This window comes from Thamnophis elegans, chromosome 16, assembly GCF_009769535.1.
Source record: "Thamnophis elegans isolate rThaEle1 chromosome 16, rThaEle1.pri, whole genome shotgun sequence".
Lineage (NCBI taxonomy): Eukaryota > Metazoa > Chordata > Lepidosauria > Squamata > Colubridae > Thamnophis > Thamnophis elegans.
In genome coordinates this window covers 29,980,188-30,003,037 of record NC_045556.1, presented here as the reverse complement: position 1 = coordinate 30,003,037, position 22,850 = coordinate 29,980,188, and the positions used below count along the sequence as shown (strand labels likewise).

General features: G+C 47.7%; 1 protein-coding gene across 1 annotated transcript in view; it reads right to left on the bottom strand.

Annotated features, from left to right (window-relative positions):
* Positions 1-241: 241 nt before the first annotated feature.
* The window catches only part of DNM1 (dynamin 1), a 107,293-nt gene continuing 84,684 nt past the window's right edge, over positions 242-22,850 (bottom strand). The window contains exons 17-20 of the mRNA XM_032232889.1: positions 20,557-20,727; positions 16,273-16,514; positions 13,651-13,869; positions 242-2,231 (exon numbers count right to left, since the gene is read on the bottom strand). Coding sequence (XP_032088780.1) covers positions 2,159-2,231; positions 13,651-13,869; positions 16,273-16,514; positions 20,557-20,727 — 705 coding nt within the window. The 3' untranslated portion in view covers positions 242-2,158. The remainder of the gene's footprint in view (positions 2,232-13,650; positions 13,870-16,272; positions 16,515-20,556; positions 20,728-22,850) is intronic.

Sequence of the window (22,850 nt, the reverse complement as noted above, 5' to 3'; positions counted from 1 at the left end):
GTGCCTTAAAATGGCTTCTACTGTACGGCCATGTGGCTTCATAGTACTCCACAAGGGGGCTCCCAATGGTAAGGGGAAAAATCCAACATTAGAAATTACGTTTGGTCCGGATATTCCCCCCCTCCCCACCCGGGAATAAATACCCGGGCAACGCCGGGTTATCGGCTACTAATAAATAAACGAACAACATGTGTTGGATTCCTGCAGCGAAGACTTTCCCCATCAAATATGACATGCAAAAGAACCGACAGAGGAGTTTATTTGAAGGCATGACATCTCTGTTATACAGAAATAATTTATTTCAGCCAGTGAACAGGAGATGATAGGTCACACACGGCATTACAAGTACTACCAGGACTGCAAAAAAGAAAAGAAAAATCACCCACAATTTGGGAGCAATAACCCAGCTGCAGCAACTGTAGGTGTGTGCACCTGTGTGTGTTGTTACACCCACACCCACAAGCACACATTCTTCTTCCTACTCAAGTATTTGCTAAATTTCAACAGTGGAGGCATTTAAAGGCTTTAAAACATCTGGACACCATATAGATTTTAGATCTTTATATATATATATATGTATATATTTATAGATATTTATATAACAGTAAAGATGTTTTTCATTACTACAATATAACTCATTGGCTTTGTTTGAAGTTCCTTTGAAGCAACCAGGAAGAAGGACAATCCAAAAAAAAAAAAGGACAAAGGAAAAAAACAGTTTCACTAGAGTCGTATCTGATATGTGCAAAGCCACAAGCTACAACAGAACAAAGCTGTGGGGTTTATTTTTGTTTGTTTTGGATTTGGTTTTTATGTTCATTTTTTTTAAAGATGTGCGTTCGATCATTCCAGGACAGGACAGCTAAGAGGCAGATTTAAAAGGATGGATGAGCAGAAGTTACATGTCAAACGATGCCTTTGGACTCTCCGGACGAGAGGGGCTGGCTTTGTTAGGCCGGCTGGAATTCCAAAAAAAAAAAGAAAAAGGAGAAGGATAAGGGGGTGGGGTGGGGTGGGGTGGGGGACAAAAGAATTAAAACCATAGTTAAAACAGACAAAAGGAACAGACATCAAAACTCAACTCAAAACTGTTCGTATCAAGGAACGTAAATTGGAAGCGGGGATGGACTTTAAATTGTGGCTTTTAGAAGGACAGGAAAGTGGCGGATTTCCCCACCACCACCACATTTATTCCTAAATAGGTAGGTCACAGAGCCGGTAGCCGAGAGGGATGTCCAAGTTGGTGATAAAAATGTGTAATTTTTTTTTTTACCCCGTCATGAAATACGTACGTCCTGCATGCAAGGAAGCGAATGGAATCAGCAGAATACTCAAGACATCGACACGATTGAAGAGGTCCTTGTTTTGATTTTTTTTGTTTTTCGGAAGCGAAGCTCATAAAACATTTACACAGCAAACTCTCTCTTTTTTCCCCCCGAAATATCAGCTGGTCCGTTCTGGCTGAGAAGGAGCTAAATTAAATCTCAGTCTCTCGATCAGAAAGATATCGTGCCAAAAAAGTCTCTCCCAAGAATCGGAGGGTGACCTCTGAACGTTGGTTTCAATCCATCCGTGGTCAAATCCTCTGGACATCTGCACCATCCAGGAAGCCCCCCCGCCCCAGCCACCAAACCAGTTGGCCCTGCTTGAAAAAAAGGAGGATCAGCCCCTCATCGGGGGGGTGGGAGGCACCTTGAATCCAATCCTTCTCAAGAACATGAAAGCATTTCCAGTCCCAAGTTCTCTCGCCGAGTGTGGTCCTCAAAAGCACAAGACCACCTGTGTCTCTACTACAGTCCAGTGGACAAAATGAACTACATCGCTACGGATTAAGGGCTACAGCCGACCCAGGACACCGAACCCAGGTTTGGGCACATCGAGATGTTCCTTCCGGTCTACGCCTCGGCGAACTCAACGGCATTCACGAATCATACCCTTCGACTAGGAGGGACTACTCTAGGCTCACAAGCAATACGGACGCACAATAGTAGACATAAGTGCTCAATTCACTAAAACGAGCATGTTTTTTTTTTTAAAAAAACCACATGGAGGAAGGGGCAGAGGAGCCAAGGGGGATGCTGGGTTGGCAGAGTAGAGGAAAACCCAGGCGGGGTGGGATGGGGTGGGGGCTTGTCACCAGCTGCCTACAGGCCTTGGGTTATAGATCTAAGAGGGAAGATTCAGCTGGTCGGATTAATGTGGCTCGTGTAGGTGAAGAAGGGCCCTTCCGGCTGTGGAGGCAGAAGAGATAAAAAAAAAAAGCGAGAAGAGAAACACACAGAGGGAGATTAGCGTGGTGGCTAACTGCAAATAGTCATGCTTCTCACCACCTCATCTCGGGCCAGGACCACAAAGATGTCCCCGCCGCCAGCTCCTGGCTAGCATTTTCACTTCCCTTTCCCCCGTCCCAATTGCTGATTAAAGAGAAAGGACGGTCTTGTGACCGTTGGATGGGATCTGGAGGTTGGTCTGGATCGAATCCATCCCAGGACTTTTCCCAAGCTCCACCTGGAAAGTAGTCCTGGCTTCTAGACGGCTGTTGAGAAGCATGAAGCGCAACTATGGCAATGTTGTTCGTCCAAGCGCATGAAGAGAAATGTTATTGGAGATGGAGATGCTCTTCTGTGAAGACCTGCTTCTGAAGTTGACAGATAGTCCATCAACCTGATGGCTGGGCTGCATTGTCTAGGGCAGTGGTCTCCAACCTTGGCAACTTTAAGACCTGTGGACTTCAACTCCCAGAGTTCCTCAGCCAGCAAAGCTGGCTGAGGAACTCTGGGAGTTGAAGTCCACAAGTCTTAAAGTTGCCAAGGTTGGAGACCACTGGTCTAGGGCTTTGGCCCATTCACTTAGCCCCTACATGGGATTTCCCCACACCATCTTCCAGCCTTCCCAGTTTGCAAGGACCATTGAATGGGGTGAACTCTTTCCTGGAGGGAGAAGCAACCATCAATGATGCCTTCAACTCAAGTACAACTTGATTGGATTCACTAACGGACTGGATTCAATGTGGAAATATCCTAACTAGGTATATTTTGAAAAGAATTATGGAAGACAGTTGAGGCTATCTGCCTGAACAAGCCTTGAGCTCCATCTCTGAAGGCTTCCAAGGCCATCTTCATTGACATTCATTAATGTCACCCAATTTCCTGAGGTTGCAAGAACTTCATGGCTATCTATGACCATGTAATTTTCACAGCTGTAATACGAAAGGGTCTTCTGGTGTGTTTTCCAACTTCCCAGCCTAGGCTACAACCTTGGTCTCCCAAGATCAACCAAGGTTGGCTGTGTTGGTGTGGCCTTCATGGGCGTTTCTGGTCCATCAACCTCCAATTTCCTTTGTGGGGGGGAATGACAAGTGGATGAAACTTATTGGCTACACAATTTATTCTACCGGCTACTTCCTCCAATGCAGCTCTGTTGGCTTGTAGACCACGTGGCCTTCTCCCAAGTCATCTCGAATTCATTTCCTCAGGGTTTCCCTGCCATCTTTGGTGGTTTTTAAGAGCAGGTCTCAAAAGGGCAACAGTGAAGTCCAGCTCTTGGCAAGTCGCCCAACAAAAACTGAGTAGCCGTGCCTGAATTGAACTTGATGGACTAGAAGCCAGGAAGACCCTCTAGAAGAAAAGCCAACTTTCACCTATGGGTGGGTTGCTATGTTTCCCGTTGAGCTACAAGGATAAGCAGGGATCTAACCACAATTCTGGGTGGTGAAATGAGATATGTTGGAGATTAATGTGCCCCACCCATGTACCATTGGCCTCCCTGGTTTGTTTGTTTTGTGGTTTACACAAGAACAAGACTTCACACAACCTTTAAGGTCTGGAGTCCCACCTCGTAGAGATGGGGTGTCTTAAAGAGGACCTTCTCCGCATTTCTATGAAGGTTTTTTTTATTTTATTCCAAGCCCGCTGCTTCTTTATCCAATCTCTTTCTCTCTTTCTCTCTGTTTTTCGGGAACTTGTTAGAAAAAGCATCAATAGCAAATGCTAGTTTAGATCAGAGTATTCATTATCCCATGTTCCTGTTGGGGAACTTTTAAAATTAAATGTGTGTTAAGGACTCGTGCTTATAGGGGCAGGGGCAGGGGGATAATCCCTTTTTTTTTCTTTTAGCACATAGACATGTACACACACACACACACACACACAGCAGGGAATTGGCACTCTGAAAATATCCATTGGAAGAACACGTTCATGCAACTCTAAGCAGAAATAGACAAATAATTTTGATGCGCAACATTTACGCTGATCATAAATGTTGACCTTCTTGGCTGCCAATGCTCTACAACAGTTGGCCGGCTGTCCATGTTCATTTTTTCAATGTTTTGGACCTCCAGTTTTGTAGAAAAGATGGAGCTAACATTCTTCCAGATGTTGATGGACTATGGTTCTTTAGAAGCTCCCAGCTAGTCAAACGGATAACAGGGCATGCTAGGAGCTGAAATTGCACAAATCATCTGGAATAATTCTCTTGTTTCCTAACTGCGGTGTTGAGGGTTGGGACTTTTTGACAGGGAAAAAGCTGCAGCAAATTTGTGATAACCAGCATCAACAAACCGCATTACAAACAAGAGAACAGTTCCCAGGGATCGGAATCTTGCAACTGTCCTACCTTAATTTCACAAACATTTATGAAGTCTATTCAGGGGTTTTCCCAACCATCTGTTATTCTTTTCCCTCAAATTAAGTGGACTAAGTGCCTGAAACTTTGAGGGTTGTAGGATGCGGTGTCCGGTATTGGGGCCCGCCAGCAGCAGAGTCGGACAGTGGGGAGGCTGGGGAGGAAGATGGGCCAGTCCTGGAGTCTGAGGAAGGCTCGGATGAAGGCTCTGTGTCGGAGGCAGAGAGAGGGCCAGGGCCGTATGCCGGCTATCAGCTGCCTTCAGAGTCAGACATCAGTAAGGCAGAAGAACAGCTGGAGCCTGTTCCCAGTGTGTGCATGCACAGAGTTGCCAGATGAAGGGAACAGCTAAGGAACAAGGGTAGACTTGGGAGTAAAGCCACAGGTGGAGGATTAATGGCCCCTCCCATAGGAATAAAAGAGGACTGAAAGAGGAGTGGAGTTTGCAGGAGGCAATCAGTTCATTCCTGCATTCTTGCCAAGTATTGAGGCATCTGAAAGATATCGGCCTGACCCTCTCCAAGCCTGATTGTGAACTGTCTTGAAAGACTATTGGCCGGGACTTTGCTGGAGAGGAATTCACTGTAAATTAAATAAAAGGAGCTTATCAGCAATAGCAATAGCAGTAGACTTATATACCGCTTCATAGGGCTTTCAGCCCTCTCTAAGCGGTTTACAGAGAGTCAGCATATTGCCCCCAACAATCCGGGTCCTCATTTTACCCACCTCGGAAGGATGGAAGGCTGAGTCAACCCTGAGCCGGTGAGATTTGAACCGCTGAACTGCTGATCTAGCAGTAGCCTGCAGTGCTGCATTTAACCACTGCGCCACCTCGGCTCAGGACGAGGACCCGGCTTGGTGCTGCTGGGGAAGCCTAGAACATTCATAATAGTGGTGGGCTCCGGATCTCGTTCCAACCGGTACGCAGCGCGCATGCAACTTAGCACCTTCGCAACGCTCCAGCAGCTCAGCGGAGCGTCGCACAGGTGCTATATGCTGCGTGCGCAGAAGCGCAGAAGACTTAAAAGACTGGTAAGGAGCTCAGGGTGAGCAGGTGGGCCCTCCCGAGTACCGTACGGGAACAGTATCCGGTGCTCCGGGCTGGCTCCAGTACGCCCGTACCGGGGCATACCGCCTGCAACCCACCACTGATTCAGAAGGATTTGCAGAAAAAGGAGAATAGAAGCAGAGTTGGGGCAGGCTCTACAGTGGAGGAAATGAAATTGGGTATAGGAGATGTCAGAAGAAAAACTATCATTGGAGGCCTTGTCTGTGTCTTCTGTGATGAATGGGGGTGATGGGATATACACCTGGGCAGCCCCTGAGTTGGGAAAACTAACCCAGCATTGAGCTCTTAGAGCAGATGGCAGGCCCTTCTTTTAGGGAAGTGTCACATTGCGACCTGCCAACCCTTTACCTTGAGTTGGTAGGGTTCAACTGGCCACCTTCTTATTCTACGCAATGTTGCCACACCACAGACAGGCGTGGCCTTGACCCTGAAGACATGACCAGCTTCAGGATTTTGGTGATGAGAAGATACACAAGGAAGCAGAGGACATTATGGTTCTAAAGTTCTGCTTCAAAAGTGGCCTTCAAACGGTGAGATGATGGTCTCCATCCTCCTTAAAAATAGGAGTTGAGAGTCAACCTGCCCTAGGGTGCCACCTCCTAAGGAACACTCTTCGATAAATGTCACTAAAACATGCACAACCCAACGTTGCTACTCTACTGGAACCGGGTCACATTAGGAGACAAATGCTGGGGAAGACTTTAAATAAACATAACACATACCAGGAATCAAAGCAATGGTGGGCTGCAGCCGGTTTAGATCGGTTCAGGTGAACCGATAGTTGCGACCTGCGTGTGGGCCTGCTCACCCACCCCTGCGCTGTGCTGTCCTATTTAGCCTTTTTTTTTGTTTGCGAATCGGTCGTTAAGGTAAGTGCAGCCCACCTCTGGATCAAAGTGGTAGGGACCTGGGTTAGTTTTGTGTTTGGGACCCCAGAAAGCAATACTGCAGTCTGAGACAACAAGCGACAGATCAATGGTGGGTTCCGGATCTTGGTACAGGTCCGGTGTCACCCACATGCGTCGTAAGTGCCTGCGATGCCTCCGGATGCTCGGCGGAGCGTCGCGCAGGCGCCATGCACGGAAGCACCAAAGGCTTAAAGGACAGGTAAGGAGCTCGGCCGGGCGGGTGGGCACTCCAAAGCACCATACTGGAATGGTACCCAGTGCTCTGGGCAGGCTCCGGTATGCCCATACTGGGGCGTACCGCCTGCAACCCACCACTGGGATGGATCAAAACTGGGCGTTCCCCCGTGTTTACAGGAATGGACAATGGAGAAGACTTCCCTCTGTCTCTTCTCTTTCCTACTGCTCAATTTTGTGGGATCTACTGTGTTTCCCAAAAAATAAGACAAGAGTCTTATTTTCTTTTGACCCCCGAAAGAAGTGCTTGGCCTTATTTTTGGGGAGGTCTTATTATTTTTGCGGTGCAGGAGGTGGCGAGCATGGTCACCTCATGGCTGTTGCTGTGTTGCAAGATTTTCAGGGAGGGCTTATTTTGGGGGGAGGGCTTATTTTAGTGCATGTGCTCAAAAGCTTGATTGGGCTTATTATCTAGGGAGGTCTTAATTTTCAGGGGAACAGGGTAATAAGTACGCTACGGTTTTTCTTTTTGTCTCCTTCCTACCCACAAAGTCTTTGCTACTGAAGATTTTCCCGGCCCTCCCAACAGCCAAGAGGTTTGCAGACCGGATGGAGAAAACAAGGGGATATTCCCCCCCCCTCCTTATAGATCCCCACACTGGTCTAGGGGAGGCGAGTGGCAGACGGGCGAGGGGCAGGAGGACACCAGATGGAGAGGAAATGGGACGAGGAGACAGAAAGGTTAACCACACCGACTCGTGCATCAGCGGAAGCCGGGGTGAATACAGAGCGAAGAACATACCGGTCTCAGCCAGTCCTCAAGGATCAGTGATAGTGATTCTGAAAAGACAACATGAGAGCAACAGGGCAGTTGAGACACTGAGGCAGAAGGGAGGACAGCTTGGAGCAAAACGCACGGGCTCGTGTAACCCCGGGAGGTGCATCCCATGCTCGCCCCCAGCACACAGAGAAGACAAGCAGAGTGGGCAGTCAGAAGATGTAGCTATGAACCAGTGTGCAGTGGACACGGAAAGAGACAATGGATTCCACGCAGCCATGTGGACTCCCACTCCCTGGGACCACTTCCACAGGGCATCCCCCCAGGCCAAGACAAGGTGATCCGCAAAGGCTTGAAGTGGGGTAAATGTACACACCGCAAACCACAACACTGCTCAACGAAAGGCCTCACCACAGTCAAGGTGACGTCTCTTGCTGTACCCGCCCTCCAACTTGGTGTCTGCTTGGCATTGGGGTGACAGTCCACATAACCCCATGCAGTTTGAGGGTCTTCGGTAGATGGAGGGAGTCTACCCTGGGGGCATGTGAGGGCCGGCCTTCCAAATACTCATCCCAAGCATTCCAAAAACGGGAAGGTAGAAGAACCCTTCTGGATACAGACAGATTCACACACAAACACACACTGCCAAAAGTTTGATGTGCTTCTTCTCAATCCCACTCCGGCCGCCGTTTTTCCCCCCCTCCCGACGGGAAGGAAAAAAGAAGCGAGGGGAGAGAAAGAAGGACAAACTTGATGAGAAGATGAAGATGGTGGACTCCTGGCAAGAGGACAAGGCCATCTGGCAAGGGTGAACCAACTTATTCTATATACAAGAGATGGCCTAAGGAGCTTTGGGGTGCCATCTCAGGTGTTGGGTTATGGTGTTGGTGAAGGGACAGTTCCTAGGAATTAAAACTGGGCATGGAGGAGGGAGAGAGAGAGAGAGATTCTGCGCCTTCTTGATCTGGGAGCTCAATCTTAGAGGTGACTTTGTTTTTGAGGATTCCTTGTGTGAGAGAGAGAGTAGACCACAATCTCTATTGAAGGACTTCCACCTGAGGAAAGTTCCATGTCAACATTCATGGACCTCAACTCTACTTCTCTACGGAATGTCCTACCTGGTGAAATGTTTAAGGGAGACCCAATCTCTTGGCGACTGGCTGCAGTACAGTTATCCCTTGAAGACTGTCCTACATACCTTACAAGGAGCGATTTGACCATTTGGATATCAACAAAGACTCAACAACCCAGGATCATAACAGAGCTGGAAGGGACCTTGGAGGTCTGTTGGGGTAGTGCTACAAGAGCAGCCTTGTCCTACCAAACATCTTCAAATGTTCCTCTCTAATCCCCATGGGAGATGGTTATTTATTTATTTGTGTTTATCACATTGATGTAGCCGTCCATCTCACCATACATGATGCTGGGCAGTGTACAATAAATTCTGCTGTAACAAAGCTGTGGACTTACTGAAAAGCATTGTGGGGATGGTGGAGAAACCAGCCTGGCAAGTAGAATATAACTATTTGTCTGTCCCAGGACTGTCTTTCTTTATATCAGACAAATTCCTGCTGCCCATAACTTTATTAAAACTCTAGGTCAGCCGTAAGTGATCTGATGCTTTGCTGCAAGGGTGGATGAGATCTTACAACTGCTTAGAAGTTGGGGAGTCAATCGTTTCGAGAGTATCTGGAAGTGTTCTACCTTGATTTGAAATTAGAATAGAAAGTAGAATAGAATAGAATATAGAAAGTGGAATAGAATAGAAAGTGGAATAGAATAGAATATAGAAAGTGGAATGGAAGAATAGAATGGAATAGAATAGAATAGAATATAGAAAGTGGAATGGAAGAATAGAATAGAATATAGAAAGTGGAATGGAAGAATAGAATAGAATAGAATTTAGAAAGTGGAATGGAAGAATAGAATGGAATAGAATAGAATAGAATATAGAAAGTGGAATGGAAGAATAGAATAGAATATAGAAAGTGGAATGGAATAGAAGAATAGAATAAAATAGAATATAGAAAGTGGAATGGAAGAATAGAATGGAATAGAATAGAATATAGAAAGTGGAATGGAAGAATAGAATAGAATATAGAAAGTGGAATGGAAGAATAGAATAGAATATAGAAAGTGGAATGGAAGAATAGAATAGAATAGAATATAGAAAGTGGAATGGAAGAATACAATAGAATATAGAAAGTGGAATGGAAGAATAGAATATAGAAAGTGGAATAGAAGAATAGAAAGAATAGAATAGAACAGGGTAGGGTAGGGTAGGGTAGGGTAAGAGAAGAGAAAGGAAGAGAAGAGCTGGAAGGGACCTTGGAGGTCTTCTAGTCCAGCCCCCTGCTCAAGCAGGAGATCCTATCCCATTTCAGACAAGTGACCCTCCAGTCTCTTCTTTAAAACCCCCAGTGATGGAGCACCCACAACTTCTGGAAGCAAGCAGTTCAACTGGTTCATTGTCCTCCCTGTTAGGAAGTTTCTCCTTCATTCCAGGTTGCTTCTCTCCTTGATTAGTTTCCATCCGTTGTTTCCTGTCCCGCCCTCCGATGCTTCTTTGTGGCAGCACCTCAAATACTGGAAGACTGTTATCATGTCCCTCCTAGTCCTTCTTTCGTCTAGACTGGCCAAACCCAAATCCTAGCAAATATGGGGAGGGACCTGAGAATTCTTGTTCCCCAACAGCTGGAATGTAGGTTCCAGAAACATCTGCAGAACCCAAACCAGGAGCAGCAGCCACCGAATAATCCCTACACCTCTTTCGTGGTACGTGGCAGGACTCGGAGAGATGTGGACCAAGCTAACGGCCACTTCTAACACGTGACCCAAACTTTCATGGTGGGCAGTGGGGGCTGTGGAATGGGGCAGAAGGTCTAGGAGCCCGAAGGGAGGGAGACCAGTTGATTTCAGCCCCTCTGGAGTTTCCTGCCTGTATATAGAATATATAATCCGAATGAAGGAATGGAAAACAGACAAATGGAGGAAGAGGATGGGAACAACAGACCCTGGAGAACGATGGACACTGAAATTCAGCCCAAATGGAAGCAAAGGATCATCCACAAGAAAGGGAAAAAAGGAACCAGAAAATGAGATGAGATGGAGGAACAATCAAAACGAAGCTTGCGTAGAAGTAGCAGGACACGTAGACAACCAGAGAGAACGGATGAAGCAAGCTGATCAAAAGAAGAAAGGAACAGAAGACAGTCTCCTAGGCATCTGGAAAACAATCAAGGCACTAAGTGGGAATGCTGTGGGTTGAAACAACCATTGGCACAACACCAGGTGGCTTGTTGGGCATAAAACCAGCATCCTGTTTCTAACTCATTCCCTCCTGTGCTGCAGGGCATCGGGCAAAGCCTCACTCAGGTGCCTAAAGAGGTGAGTAGCGATGGACAGAGCCATCCCTTAGATTCATGCCCTCCCGTGCTGGAAATATAGGTTCCCCTCGCACGTACACTCTACTGCCAAAAGTATTCGCTCCCCTGCCTTTACTCACCTATGAACTTACTGTAAGTGACCTCCCATTCCTAATCCATAGGGTTCAATATGACGTCGGTCCACCCTTTGCAGCTATAACAGCTTCAGCTCTTCTGGGAAGGCTGTCCACAAGGTTCAGGAGTGTGTTTATGGGGATTTCTGACCATTCTTCCAGAAGCGCATTGGTGAGGTCACACGCAGATGTTGGAGGAATTTACGTGGCCTAGCACTTCATGGCTGGGTTGCTGTTGTTCCCAAACCCTTCCACGTTCTTCTAATACAGCTGACGGTTGACTGTGGGATATTTAGGAGCGAGGGAATTTCACGACTGGATTTGTTGCACAGGTGGCATCCTATCACAGTTCCACGCTGGGATTCACTGAGCTCCTGAGAGTGACCCATTCTTTCCCAAATGTTTGAAAAAACAGTCTGCATGCCTGGGTACTTGATTTTATACACCTGTGGCCATGGAAGGGATCGGAACACCTGGTTCTGATTATTTGGATGGGTGAGCGAATACTTTTGGCAATCTAGTGTTATGTGCTACTCGTTCCCAACTCTAGGGGGCGGTGTTCATCTCCATTTCAAAGCCGAAGAGCCAGCGCTGTCCAAAAACGTCTCCGTAGTCATGTGGCCAGCATGACTCAATGCCGGAGACGCACGGAACGCTGTTCCCTTCCCACCAAAGGTGGTTCCTGTGTTTCTACTTGCATTTTTGACGTGATTTCGAACTGCTTGGTTGGCAGATGCTGGGACAAGTCAAGGGAGCTCCCTCCATTACGCGGCTCTAAGGATTCGAACCGCCGAACTTGCCGACCTTTTGATCAACAAGTTCAGCGTCTTAGCCACTGAGCCACAGTGTCCCTTACTAGAAATATATACTGTATAGATATATTTAGTAGAAAACTTGGGGAAAAAAGAGTTTTGCAAAACGTGCCGAGGTTTTTCTACCTCTGCAAAGCCGGCAGGAGTGTTACATTTAAAAGCTGAAAGCACAGCTGGTCCTCGTTTAGCGACATCCTCGCTTAGCCACCGTTTACGGTTACCATGGTGGTGAACAAGCAACCCTTTGCCACATCAATCCTCGCATTTACGAAGCAAAGGAAACTGAAATAAGGTGGCAAGATCAGTTGGGGTGCAACTTAGTGGCTGCTTCATTGCCAGTCCCAACTCTGGTCGCTAAGCGAGGACTCCCTCTAGTCTCCATGCAGGTGATCAAGAAGCAGCTTTTGGAAAGACAAGCCTCCTAAAATAACCCCTAACTTTGTAAGTGGAGAAAAATTGGATTTTTGAGGCAGCGCCTTTGTTCATTCCTAAAATCACGTACGCATCGGAAGCATTTACAAAATTCTTTTAGAATCCATGCCTAAATTTGGGAAATAAGCAGGAGGTATGGCATTTTCCTCCCCGAGAACCAGGATACCTTTAATTCTGCACTTACCTCTCCGAGTTTTTTTTTTCCTTTGCAACCAAAATATCAAAGGTGCAGAACAAAATGCATACTTAATACATACACAATATTGCTTTACAAAAAAAAAAAAACTGCTTTGTTTCGGTATAATTCAACTGAACAGCAAACCAAAAAAATAAAATAAAAAAATGATTGGATTGTACATAAAGGCAAAGAAATCCCACCGCAAACAGGCCTCGTTTTCCACTGCATCCAGAACGATCGACTTCTCTTAAATGTGTCTTGATTCCCTGGAATTGGATGATTGTTTTAATTCAGGATGGACGTTGGACCCACAATCTACAAACTTAGCGCTCTGCCCACCAAGAAACACGTCCCGGGAATACGAGGCCATTCCTGTTCTACGGGACACGATCCTTCTACACTTCATGTTACAATAACATCTTTGGCTTTGTTTTGTGTGTGTGTGTGTGTATGTGTGTCTTTGGCTTTTGTGTTTTTCCAGGTGGAAGTTTGCGAGATTTCCCCAACCTCCACCCCGCTCCCCAAGAAGAAAGGGTGGAATGCAGGCGTTCTAGACGATATCTCCCCCCTTTAGATCTTGCCTTCTTTTGCTTATAACCTGACAGATCTGTTTTGCCATATGGGAAAATCCTCAGGATTTTTTTTGACGTTTGGTAACAGGTCAAATAATCCTACAGGTGCCCAGGATAGCAAGCATTGGCCCCGTTGTTTTGAGGGATAAAAGGTAAAGGTTCCCCTTGCACGTATGTGCTAGTCATTCCCGACTCTAGGGGGCGGTGCTCATCACCGTTTCAAAGCCGAAGAGCCAGCACTGTCCGAAGACGTCTCCGTGGTCATGTGGCTGTCATGACTCAATGCCGAAGGCGCAGGAAGCGCTGTTCCCTTCCCACCAAAGGTGGTCCCTATTTTTCTACTTGCATTTTTTACGTGCTTTCGAACTAATAGGTTGGCAGAAGCTGGGACGAGTCACGGGAGCTCCCTCCGTTTCACAGAGCTAGGGATTCGAACCGCCAAACGGCCAACCTCTCTGATCAACAAGCTCAGCGTCTTAGCCACTGAGCCACCGCGCCCCATGTTACAAGGTTAACAACAATTTGGTTAAAGGACGCCGATTCTAAAACCCATGAAAATAAAGCTGGCTTGAGTTTTACCCTGCTTACTGCATGGTCTCACCTACCTTGGGACCCCCGGGGGCACACGGTTGGGCCGCGAGGGGACTTGCGGGGGTGGCCCGAAAGGATCAGGAGAGGCCCCCGGCCTGGAAGGCACAGGGGGAGCACCACCGAGGCTGGGACCACCAGCAGGCGGAGGTCCAGGAGCTGGTCCTCGCGATCCAGGTCGGGTGGGTGGGACTGCCGGAGCTCTTCTCTGCGGCGTGGGGCTGGAGGTGGGAGACCTGCCAAGGGAGACACCAGTCAGCTTGAGGGGTCCTTAGCGGAGAGCCCAAAACAGCATTCAAAAGAGATTGAAGGCGGTCGGATTCCGGGAAGAGGTCGTCCTCGATTTACCACGGTTCGGAAAATGTGACTTATGACCATTTGTCAACCGTTGCAGCTTCTCTGTGATCCCGCGATAAAAATTGAGACGTTTGGCGGCTGGTTCGTATTTGTGACGGTTGCAGCATCCCCTTGGGGGGGTGTGTCACACGATTCCCTCCCCCTTGGCGACCTCCCAACAGTGGGGAAGCTAAATTAGCTTAACGACCAGGTTACTAATTTAACAACTGCAGGGATTCGCTTAATAACTTGTTTCAAGAGAGGTCGCAAAAGGGGGCAGAGCTCACGTCAGAAATGCCTCGCTTTGCAACAGAATCCAGATTCACTTCACCAACCGGGTTACTTGCCGATCAGCTGCAGTGACTCACTTAAGAACGGTGGCAAGAAAGCACGTACCATGGAGCGAAACAAACATCTCACTTAACAACAGAAAGTTGGGGCTCAATTGTGTTCATAAGCCGAGGACTACCTGTGCTGACCTCAGCTTCCCCAGATGATGAAGCCCACTCCTCGTTCCGATAAAACCCCTTTTATTTAGGTTGAAGGGAATTCCTCTCCAGCAAAGTCCCGGCCAACAGTCTTTCAAGAGATTTCACAACTACAGACCTTGATCAGGCTTGGAGAGCTGCCAGGCCGATATCTTCCAAACTCCACGCTCTAGCAGCAATTCCTTGGCAAGAAGTCAGGGACAGATCTTCACCCAAATGAATTGAACTGATTGCCTCCTGCAAACTCCACTCCCCAGTTGCTCCTCTTTTATTCCCCGTGGGAGGGGCCATTCACTGTCCACCTGTGGCTTTACTCCTGAGTCGGCCCTTGTTCCTTAGCCGTTCCCTTCGTCTGGCAACTCTGCGCATGCGCACACTGGGAACAGGCTCCAGCTGTTCTTCTGCCTCGCTGATGTCTGACTCTGAAGGCAGCTGATAACGGCTCTGGCCCCCTCTCTGCCTCTGACACAGAGGCCTCATCTGAGCCTTCCCCAGACTCCAGGACTGGCCCAGGTTCCTCCCCAACCCTCCTCACTGTCCAAATCTGCTGCCAGCTCTGCTGGCCACTGGCAGGCCATAACACTACCTGGATTTCCCTTTTGTTTGCCACCATCGGTTGCCCAAAGAAATCAAATTGTGTCCCGTTCGCCCCCTATATGAGCTTTGGTGTGGCGTGTACATAAAGGGTCTCCTGGATTTACAACCCTAACGGAGGAGAAAATTTCCATTGCTAAGCAAGACAGCTGTTAAGTGAGTTTCACGCCATTTCACCCCCTTTCTTGCCACAGTTGCTAAGTGAATCACGGCAGTCAATATATCGGTAAATCTGGTTGTTGAGTAAATCTGGCTTCCCCGTTGACTTTGCTGGTCAGAAGGACATAAAAATGGGGATCGAGTGACACACACACACAAACACACACCCGGGACTCTACAACCCGTTAAAAAAGACGAGCCGGTTGCCAAGCATCTGAATTTTGATCGTGTGACCGCGGTGGATGCTACAACGGTCGTTAAGTGTAAAAAATAGGGCTGGGTGCCTTTTTTTCCCAGTGCTGTTGTAACAGTCACCGAGCGAACGGTTGTAAACCGAGGACTGCCTATCTAATCCTCACACTTGGTGACAATTTTTCCAGCAATTTTGTGAAATGGCGAGGAAAAGACCCACTCAGATGGATTCAGAATGGTGAATGGTAGGGAGATGACATGGTCTTCTCCTAAGTTGGTCAATCTGGAAAAACGGAAGATGTTTCCACAGGGAAGATAAATGTGGGCCAGTGGTGGGTTCCGGATCCCATACCAGTTGGAACGGGCCCGGCGTTGGCCACATGGACGTGCATGGCACGTGCATGCATTGTAGCTACTAGCAACGCTTCTGCAAGTCTTTGCGATGCTCCAGTACTCGGTGGAGCATCGCGCAGGCACTGTATGCACCATGCGCGGAAGTGCCAAAGGCTTTAAAGGACAGGTGAGCTCGGGCAGGCAGGTGGGCCCTCCGGAGCATCGTACCGGAATGGTACCCTGCTCCTACCGGGGCGTACCGCCTGCAACCCACCACTGATGTGGACGTTCAGCCCGGTTCACCTCTTCTTCCCAACCCACTTTAACTCTCTGGGGTAGAAGAGCAGCTGTCCTTGATGGGGTACCACCCCAAAAACCTTCTGCACCCCCACTTGGCTCTGGCCCTCCACGCAGATCCTATGGACGCCATGGTCAACACAGACCTCCCAGCCTGCTTCCTAACTGTTTCTACCACCTATCCGGCTGGGCAGAGGCGCCAGGAAGGTCAGCGGAGCCTCCCCCCTGCGCCGCGGGTACCTGCGTCCGGACGGTATGTTCTGCACCTGCAGCCAAGAGTCGTCCACTGGCGGTGGCAGCGGAGTGCTGGTGGTGGTAGTGTTGATGTCCCCGATGATGTTAAGGGCCTCTCTCAGGGCGTGATACATGCGCAGCATCTCGTCGCGATGCTGGGCTTGCTCGGGTGACTCCTCCATGAGGGTGTTCTGGTCGCCGCAGGAGTAGAGGTTGGCGAGAAGCTCGGAGTGGATGAACTCCTTGGTCTGCCAGAGAGGAAGCAGAAGGCGAAGATCATTCACCTGGACAGCTCTACAATGGCTCTATTGTGACTGACGCTTCCCGAGAGCATGAAGCAAACGCCTTGTCCCGACAAAATCCCCTTTTATTAATCTACTGGGATTCACCTCCAGCAAAGTTTTTCAAGGGAGGATTTACAGTCACAGACCTTATCTGGCTTGGAGAGCTGCCAGGCCAATCTCTGCAGAACTTGGCAAGGAGTCTCGGAGAGTCACAAACCAATGAAACGAACTAATGGTCTCCTGCAAACTCCACTCCCCTTTCGCTCCTCTTTTATTCCCTCTGGGGGGGGGGCATTCACCGTCCACCTGTGGCCTTACTCCCAGGTTGACCTCAGTTCTTTAACTGCTCCCTTCATCTGGCACCTCTGTGCATGCGCACACTGGGAACAGGCTCCAGCTGTTCTTCTGCCTCACTGATGTCTGACTCCCAAGGCAGCTGATAACTGTCAGACGGCCCTGGCCCCCTCTCTGCCTCTGACACAGAGCCCTCATTCGAGCCTTCCCCAGACTCCAGGACTGGCCCAGGTTCCTCCCCAACCTCCTCACTGTCCGAATCTGCTGCCAGCTGTGCTGGCCACTGGCAGGCCACAACACTGGTTTCCTTCATCCAATCATCTGAACTATCTATCAGTCCCCTTTGAGGTTCACCTCTGGTAATCACTCCTGATCCCTACCCAGTCAGAAATGATCGGAGTTCTGGATTCCTCAAGAGTTGCCCACTCCTGATTTAAATCTGAATTTATCACTTCTTGGTCATCCATGGAATTTTGAGAACAAGTCCATGCAGCTGGCTTTTCGCTTCCCTTTTTCTCTGTGTGTGTGTTTTAAATTAAGAGTTTGGGTAGGTACAAAGGCTTTAAACCAATGACTAAAGCAGTGTTTCTCAACCTTGGCAACTTGAAGATGTCCGGACTTCAACATTCGCTGGCTGGGGAATTCTGGGAGTTGAGGTCCAGACATCTTCAAGTTGCTAAGGATGAGAAACACTGGACTAAAGGAACCCAATGGAGTCACAATTCTCCCTACACAGGAACATCTTTGTGAGTTAAGCTAGGCTGGTAGAAAGGACTTTCCTCACATCTCCTAGCCAGGAGTAAGTTAAATTCTCTCAATCCCCATTCCACTATGCTACCAGTCTCTTTGTTTCTTCTACCAATCTTGTAGTCTTTGGTAGATCACGAGATGATATATTCTTATTTTCCTCTTCCTTTGTCATCAGTTTTCCTCACTCCCCTTGTCAGATTAACAGAGTTAGAAGGGACCTTGTAGGTCATCTAGTCCAACCCCTCCCCCAAGCAGGAGACCCTACACCATTTCTGACAGAGGGCAGCCCAGTCTCTTCTTGAAAGCTTCCAGGGATGAAGCTCCCACAACTTCCAAAGGCAACTTCTGTTCCATTGGTTGAGTGTTCTCACTGTCAGAAAATTTCCTCCTTATTTCTAGGTTGAATCTCTCCTTGGTCAATTCCCATCTGTTATTCCTTGCCTGGCCTTCGGGTGCTTTGGAAAATCCTCTCTGGGGCAGCCCCTCAAATATTGGAAGGCTGCTATCCTGTCTCCCCTGGTCCTTCTCTTCCCTAGACCAGTCTGTTGAGATGAGAACCCCAAGGCCAACCGTTTACTCTCCCCCATGTCAATTAACATGCTACTCCAGAATCTGCTTCTCCAGAAGCAGACACTCAGCAAACTTTATACAATTCATACACACCACCTGGTGTAGCCTTACATCATACCATTGGTGAGATTCAACCTGTTCGCACAGGTTCTAGAGCTAACGTTTCGTGCAGTTCAGCGAACTGGCTGAAGAGCATGCCTCCCCACGCCTGTCCCCACCTCACCCTTCCCCTCGCAGCCACCCCTCACCTCGCTACCAGGCTGCTCCTCCGGCCACCCTACTTGTGCTACTTGTCACCTACAAAGCCCTGCATGGTATTGGATCTGGGTACTTGAGAAACCGCCTACTGCCAATTACCTCCACTCGACCAATTAGATCCCATAGATTAGGCCTCCTCCGAGTTCCATCAGCCGGTCAATGTCGACTGGCAACCACGTGGAGGAGAGCCTTCTCGGTGGCAGCTCCGACCCTATGGAACGAACTCCCCATGGAGATTTGTACCCTCACCACCCTCCAGACCTTCCGCATAGCCCTTAAAACCTGGCTGTCCCGACAGGCCTGGGGCTAAAGACCTTAACCCCACCCGAATTGTATGAATGTTGTGCTTTTAACGATGTATTGTCTTATGTGTTTAACTTGGTTTGTCCTCCCTCCCTTTGAACTGTGAGCCGCCCTGAGTCCCCCCAGGGAAAAGTGCGGCATACAAATAAAATACCTATACCTATACCTATACACCCAGCTGCTCACCCGGCTGGGTGGCAGGGCCAGTAGCTGGGAGTGACAAGGAGTGGCTGGGAGGGGAGGGGTGAGGCATGGCCAGGCATGGCAAGGAGAGGATGAGCGAGACAAGATGCTCCTCGACATGAGTCATGTTGAGTTGGCCATGCTCACCCAGTCACATGACTACCGAGACACATCTACCCAGCCGATCATTAGGGCAGAGAACCGGTTATTCAATTATTTGAATCCCACCACTGCGTCATACAATACAATACAATAATATACAATAGCAGAGTTGGAAGGGACCTTGGAGGTCTTCTAGTCCACCCTCCTGCCTAGGCAGGAAACCCTATACCGATTCAGACAGATGGATATCCAACATCTTCTTAAAGACTTCCAGTGTTGGGGCATTCACAACTTCTGGAGGCAACTTCTGTTCCACGGATTAATTGTTCTAACTGTCAGGAAATTTCTCCTCAGTTCTAAGTTGCTTCTCTCCTTGATTAGTTTCCACCCATTGCTTCTTGTTCTACCCTCAGGTGCCTTGGAGAATAGTTTGACTCCCTCTTCTTTGTGGCAATCCCTGAGATATTGGAAGACTTCTATCATGTTTCCCTTAAACCTTCTTTTCATTAAACTAGACATACCCAGTTCCTGCAACCGTTATTAGCCTCCAATACCCTAATCATCTTTGTTGCTCTTCTCTGCACTCTTTCTAGATTCTCAACATCTTTTCTACATCATGGCGATCAAAACTGAATGCAGTATTCCAAGCGTGGCCTTACCAAAGGATTATAAAGTGGTATTAACACCGCAAGTGATCTTGATTCCATCCCTCTGTTGATGCAGCCTAGAACTGTGTTGGCTTTTTGGGCAGCTGCTGCACACGGCTGGCTCCTATTTAAGTGGTTGTCCACTAGGACTCCAAGATCCCTCTCACAGTTGCTACTACTGAGCAAGATACCACCTATACTCTACCTATGCATTTTGTTTTTCTTGGCTAAATGTAGAACCTTACTCTTTTCTCCATTGAATTTCATTTTATTAGATAGTGCCCAATGTTCAAGTTTGTCAAGATCCTTTTGTATCTTAAGCCTGTCTTTTGGAGTGTTGGCTATTCCTGCCAGCTTGGTGTCATCTGCAAATTTGATGAATCCCCCATTTATTCCCTCATCCAAATCATTGATGATTATTTTCCACCCATTGCTTCTTGTCCTGCCCTCAGGTGCCTTGGAGAATAGTTTGACTCCCTCTTCTTTGGGGCAACCCCTGAGATATTGGAAGACTGCTATCCTGTCTCCCCTAGTCCATCTTTTCATTAAATTAGACATACCCAGTTCCTGCAACCATTTTTGCATGTTTTAGTCTCCAGTCCCGTAATCCTCTTTATTGTTCTTCTCTGCACTCTTTCTAGAGTCTCCACATCTTTTCTACATTGTGGCAACCAAAACTGAATGCTGTATTCCAAGTGTGGTCTTCCTAAGGCCTTATAAAATGGTATTAACCCTTCACGTGATCTTGATTCTATCCCTCTGTTGAAGCAGCCTAGAACTGTGTTGGCTTTTTGGGCAGCTGCTGCACATGGCTGGCTCCTATTTAAATGGTTGTTCACTAGGACTCCAAGATCCCTCTCCCAGTTACTACTACTGAGCAAGGCGCTACCTATACGTACGTTGTTTATCATAAGGTGCATGATCGTCTTGGGCATCAGATCACGGATGGTTTTGTTGACGATGGCCATGTAAGAATCAACAAGGTTCCGGATGGTTTCCACTTGTCTCTCCAGCTGGGGATCCATGGAATGCATTAAGCTGTCCGAGCCATTCTCTTCCGAATCGCCAGACTGCAGAAGATCGACGGGGAGACAAAGCAAGCCATTAACCACCAGAAGCCAAAGAGAACCACATTTTAAAGCCCACAATCTCCTACTTCCCATGGAGAACCTCTGATGCTCCTCTGAAGCGACCTTCATTGGCAAGGACACCACAGATGGAGGTTAGTATCAGACCCAACCTGGACTTTTGTTGGATACCATCATCTCCCATTGCAGTTTATCCAAATAATGTACAGAAGAAAATAGAGACTATTTTCTCCGGCGATATGAAACTTGATGTTGGACAAGTTTTATCAGAGGTTCTCTGATGCCATCACTCTCTGCTTACATCGGTGCTCGAAAGCACTTCTCCATCCAAGGTCTGCAAAAATCGAATTCAGGTCAAGAATCGGGATTCAGATATTTTTTTTGTTTCGATTCGAAAACCGGGAAAACCAATTCAGAGCCTTCTGCCTCCCGCTCTCCAGACCGCATAAATTTCTTAGCGGGAGGGGTGGAAAGAACATTGCGATTTGAACATGCAATCGTGACTCCGTTCAGAGACTCGATCCAAAGGTGTTTGGATTTAATCTCTAAACCAGGGGGTCGGCAACCTCTGGCTCTGGAGCCACAAGTAGCTCTGCTGCGGCTCCCTGTCACCGATCGTCTCCACAGTTGATAGGGCTTTCGGTGAGGACAGGAAGAGGGAAAAAAGAATGCCGTGCTAGGAGAAGACTCTATGGTGAGGGAACCAGAATTCTGGTCAGCAGAGGAAAAAGGACGCCATGCTAGGAGGAGACTCTATGGTGGGGGGGCGACCAGACTTCCGGTCAGCTCCAGAATTGAACGGGGGGCTTCCGGTTAGGATTTTTGTGGCTCTTTGAGTGTTTAAGGTTGCCGACCCCTGCTCTAAACCTACAATTTGCATTATTGCGTACATACCTTACAAGTCCTGGGGACCAACGATTGGGAAACTAGATATTATATATATATATACACATATGTTTTAAAAAAAAGAAATAAATGCGAAAAGAAAAAATATATATATCTTTTTCTTTCTTTCTGAGGTAGCTTAAGAACGGGGGCGGGGGAATATGTTCCAGAGAAGACGAAAACAAGCAGAAAGGAACATTCTAGAAAGGATAAGAAACCAAATCAAGCAGGCAACGTGGTAATGAAGTGGAGAGGAAAAAAAGGGGGTGAAGGACAAAAGTCTCCCTTAGAATAGAGCAGTGTTTCTCAACCTTAGCAACTTGAAGATGTCTGGACTTCAACTCCCAGAATTCCCCAGCCAGCATTCGCTGGCTGGGGAATTCTGGGAGTTGAAGTCCAGACATCTTCAAGTTGCCAAGGTTGAGAAACACTGGAATAGAGGGATAAAAATTTAAATTAAAGGGGGGAAAAAAGGAGTTTAAAAATGTGTCCAATAAAAGAAAAAGTATAATTCAAAGGAAAATGGCACAGGAAAAGAAGGGTCAAACACTTACTTTATCTTTGTCCTGTGAGGCCAGTTTGAGCACAAAAAAAGGGGGGGGGGGAAGCAAGAAAAAGATGATTTTTTAAAAATTGAAAAAAGTAGGTAGATATATTTCCTGGCTAACTTATTCAGTGGATATAACCAGAATGGGATCGTTACAAAGTCAAAATGCAATCAATTAAAAATAAAATTGGCTTGAGGGCAACATTGGAAAGACCTTCAGGATCAGGTTGGAGATGGATCATTGGGGGGGGGGGGGAGGCGAAATCTACTTATGGTGATCTTGAGAATGAGTTGATAAGCCATCATCCATCAGTCAATCTTAAAACACCACTTTTTAAAACAAGTGATTTGCAAGCAAAGCGATTTTCTCAGCATTGGTGCAGGACTGAGCGGCAAACGGACAAAACCAGAGGGACTGGCACCCATAAAATATAACACTTGGATGGGGGAGTGCAAAGAAAGAGAAGTAAAAATGAAAGAAGACAAGAGAGAATTGGTTAAAAACCGAAATCTTAACCAGAGTACACAATGTAATGGTGGAGCCAGTGAAGGGACTGTCATTCCAGAGCCTCGCCAACAGGTGGCGATGTTGTCCTTCTGGTGGGCCATTCAACATGGCCAGCCCACCAGTTAGGATGGAAAGCTCATATTTGGGGTCTTTTTCCTCTGGCCT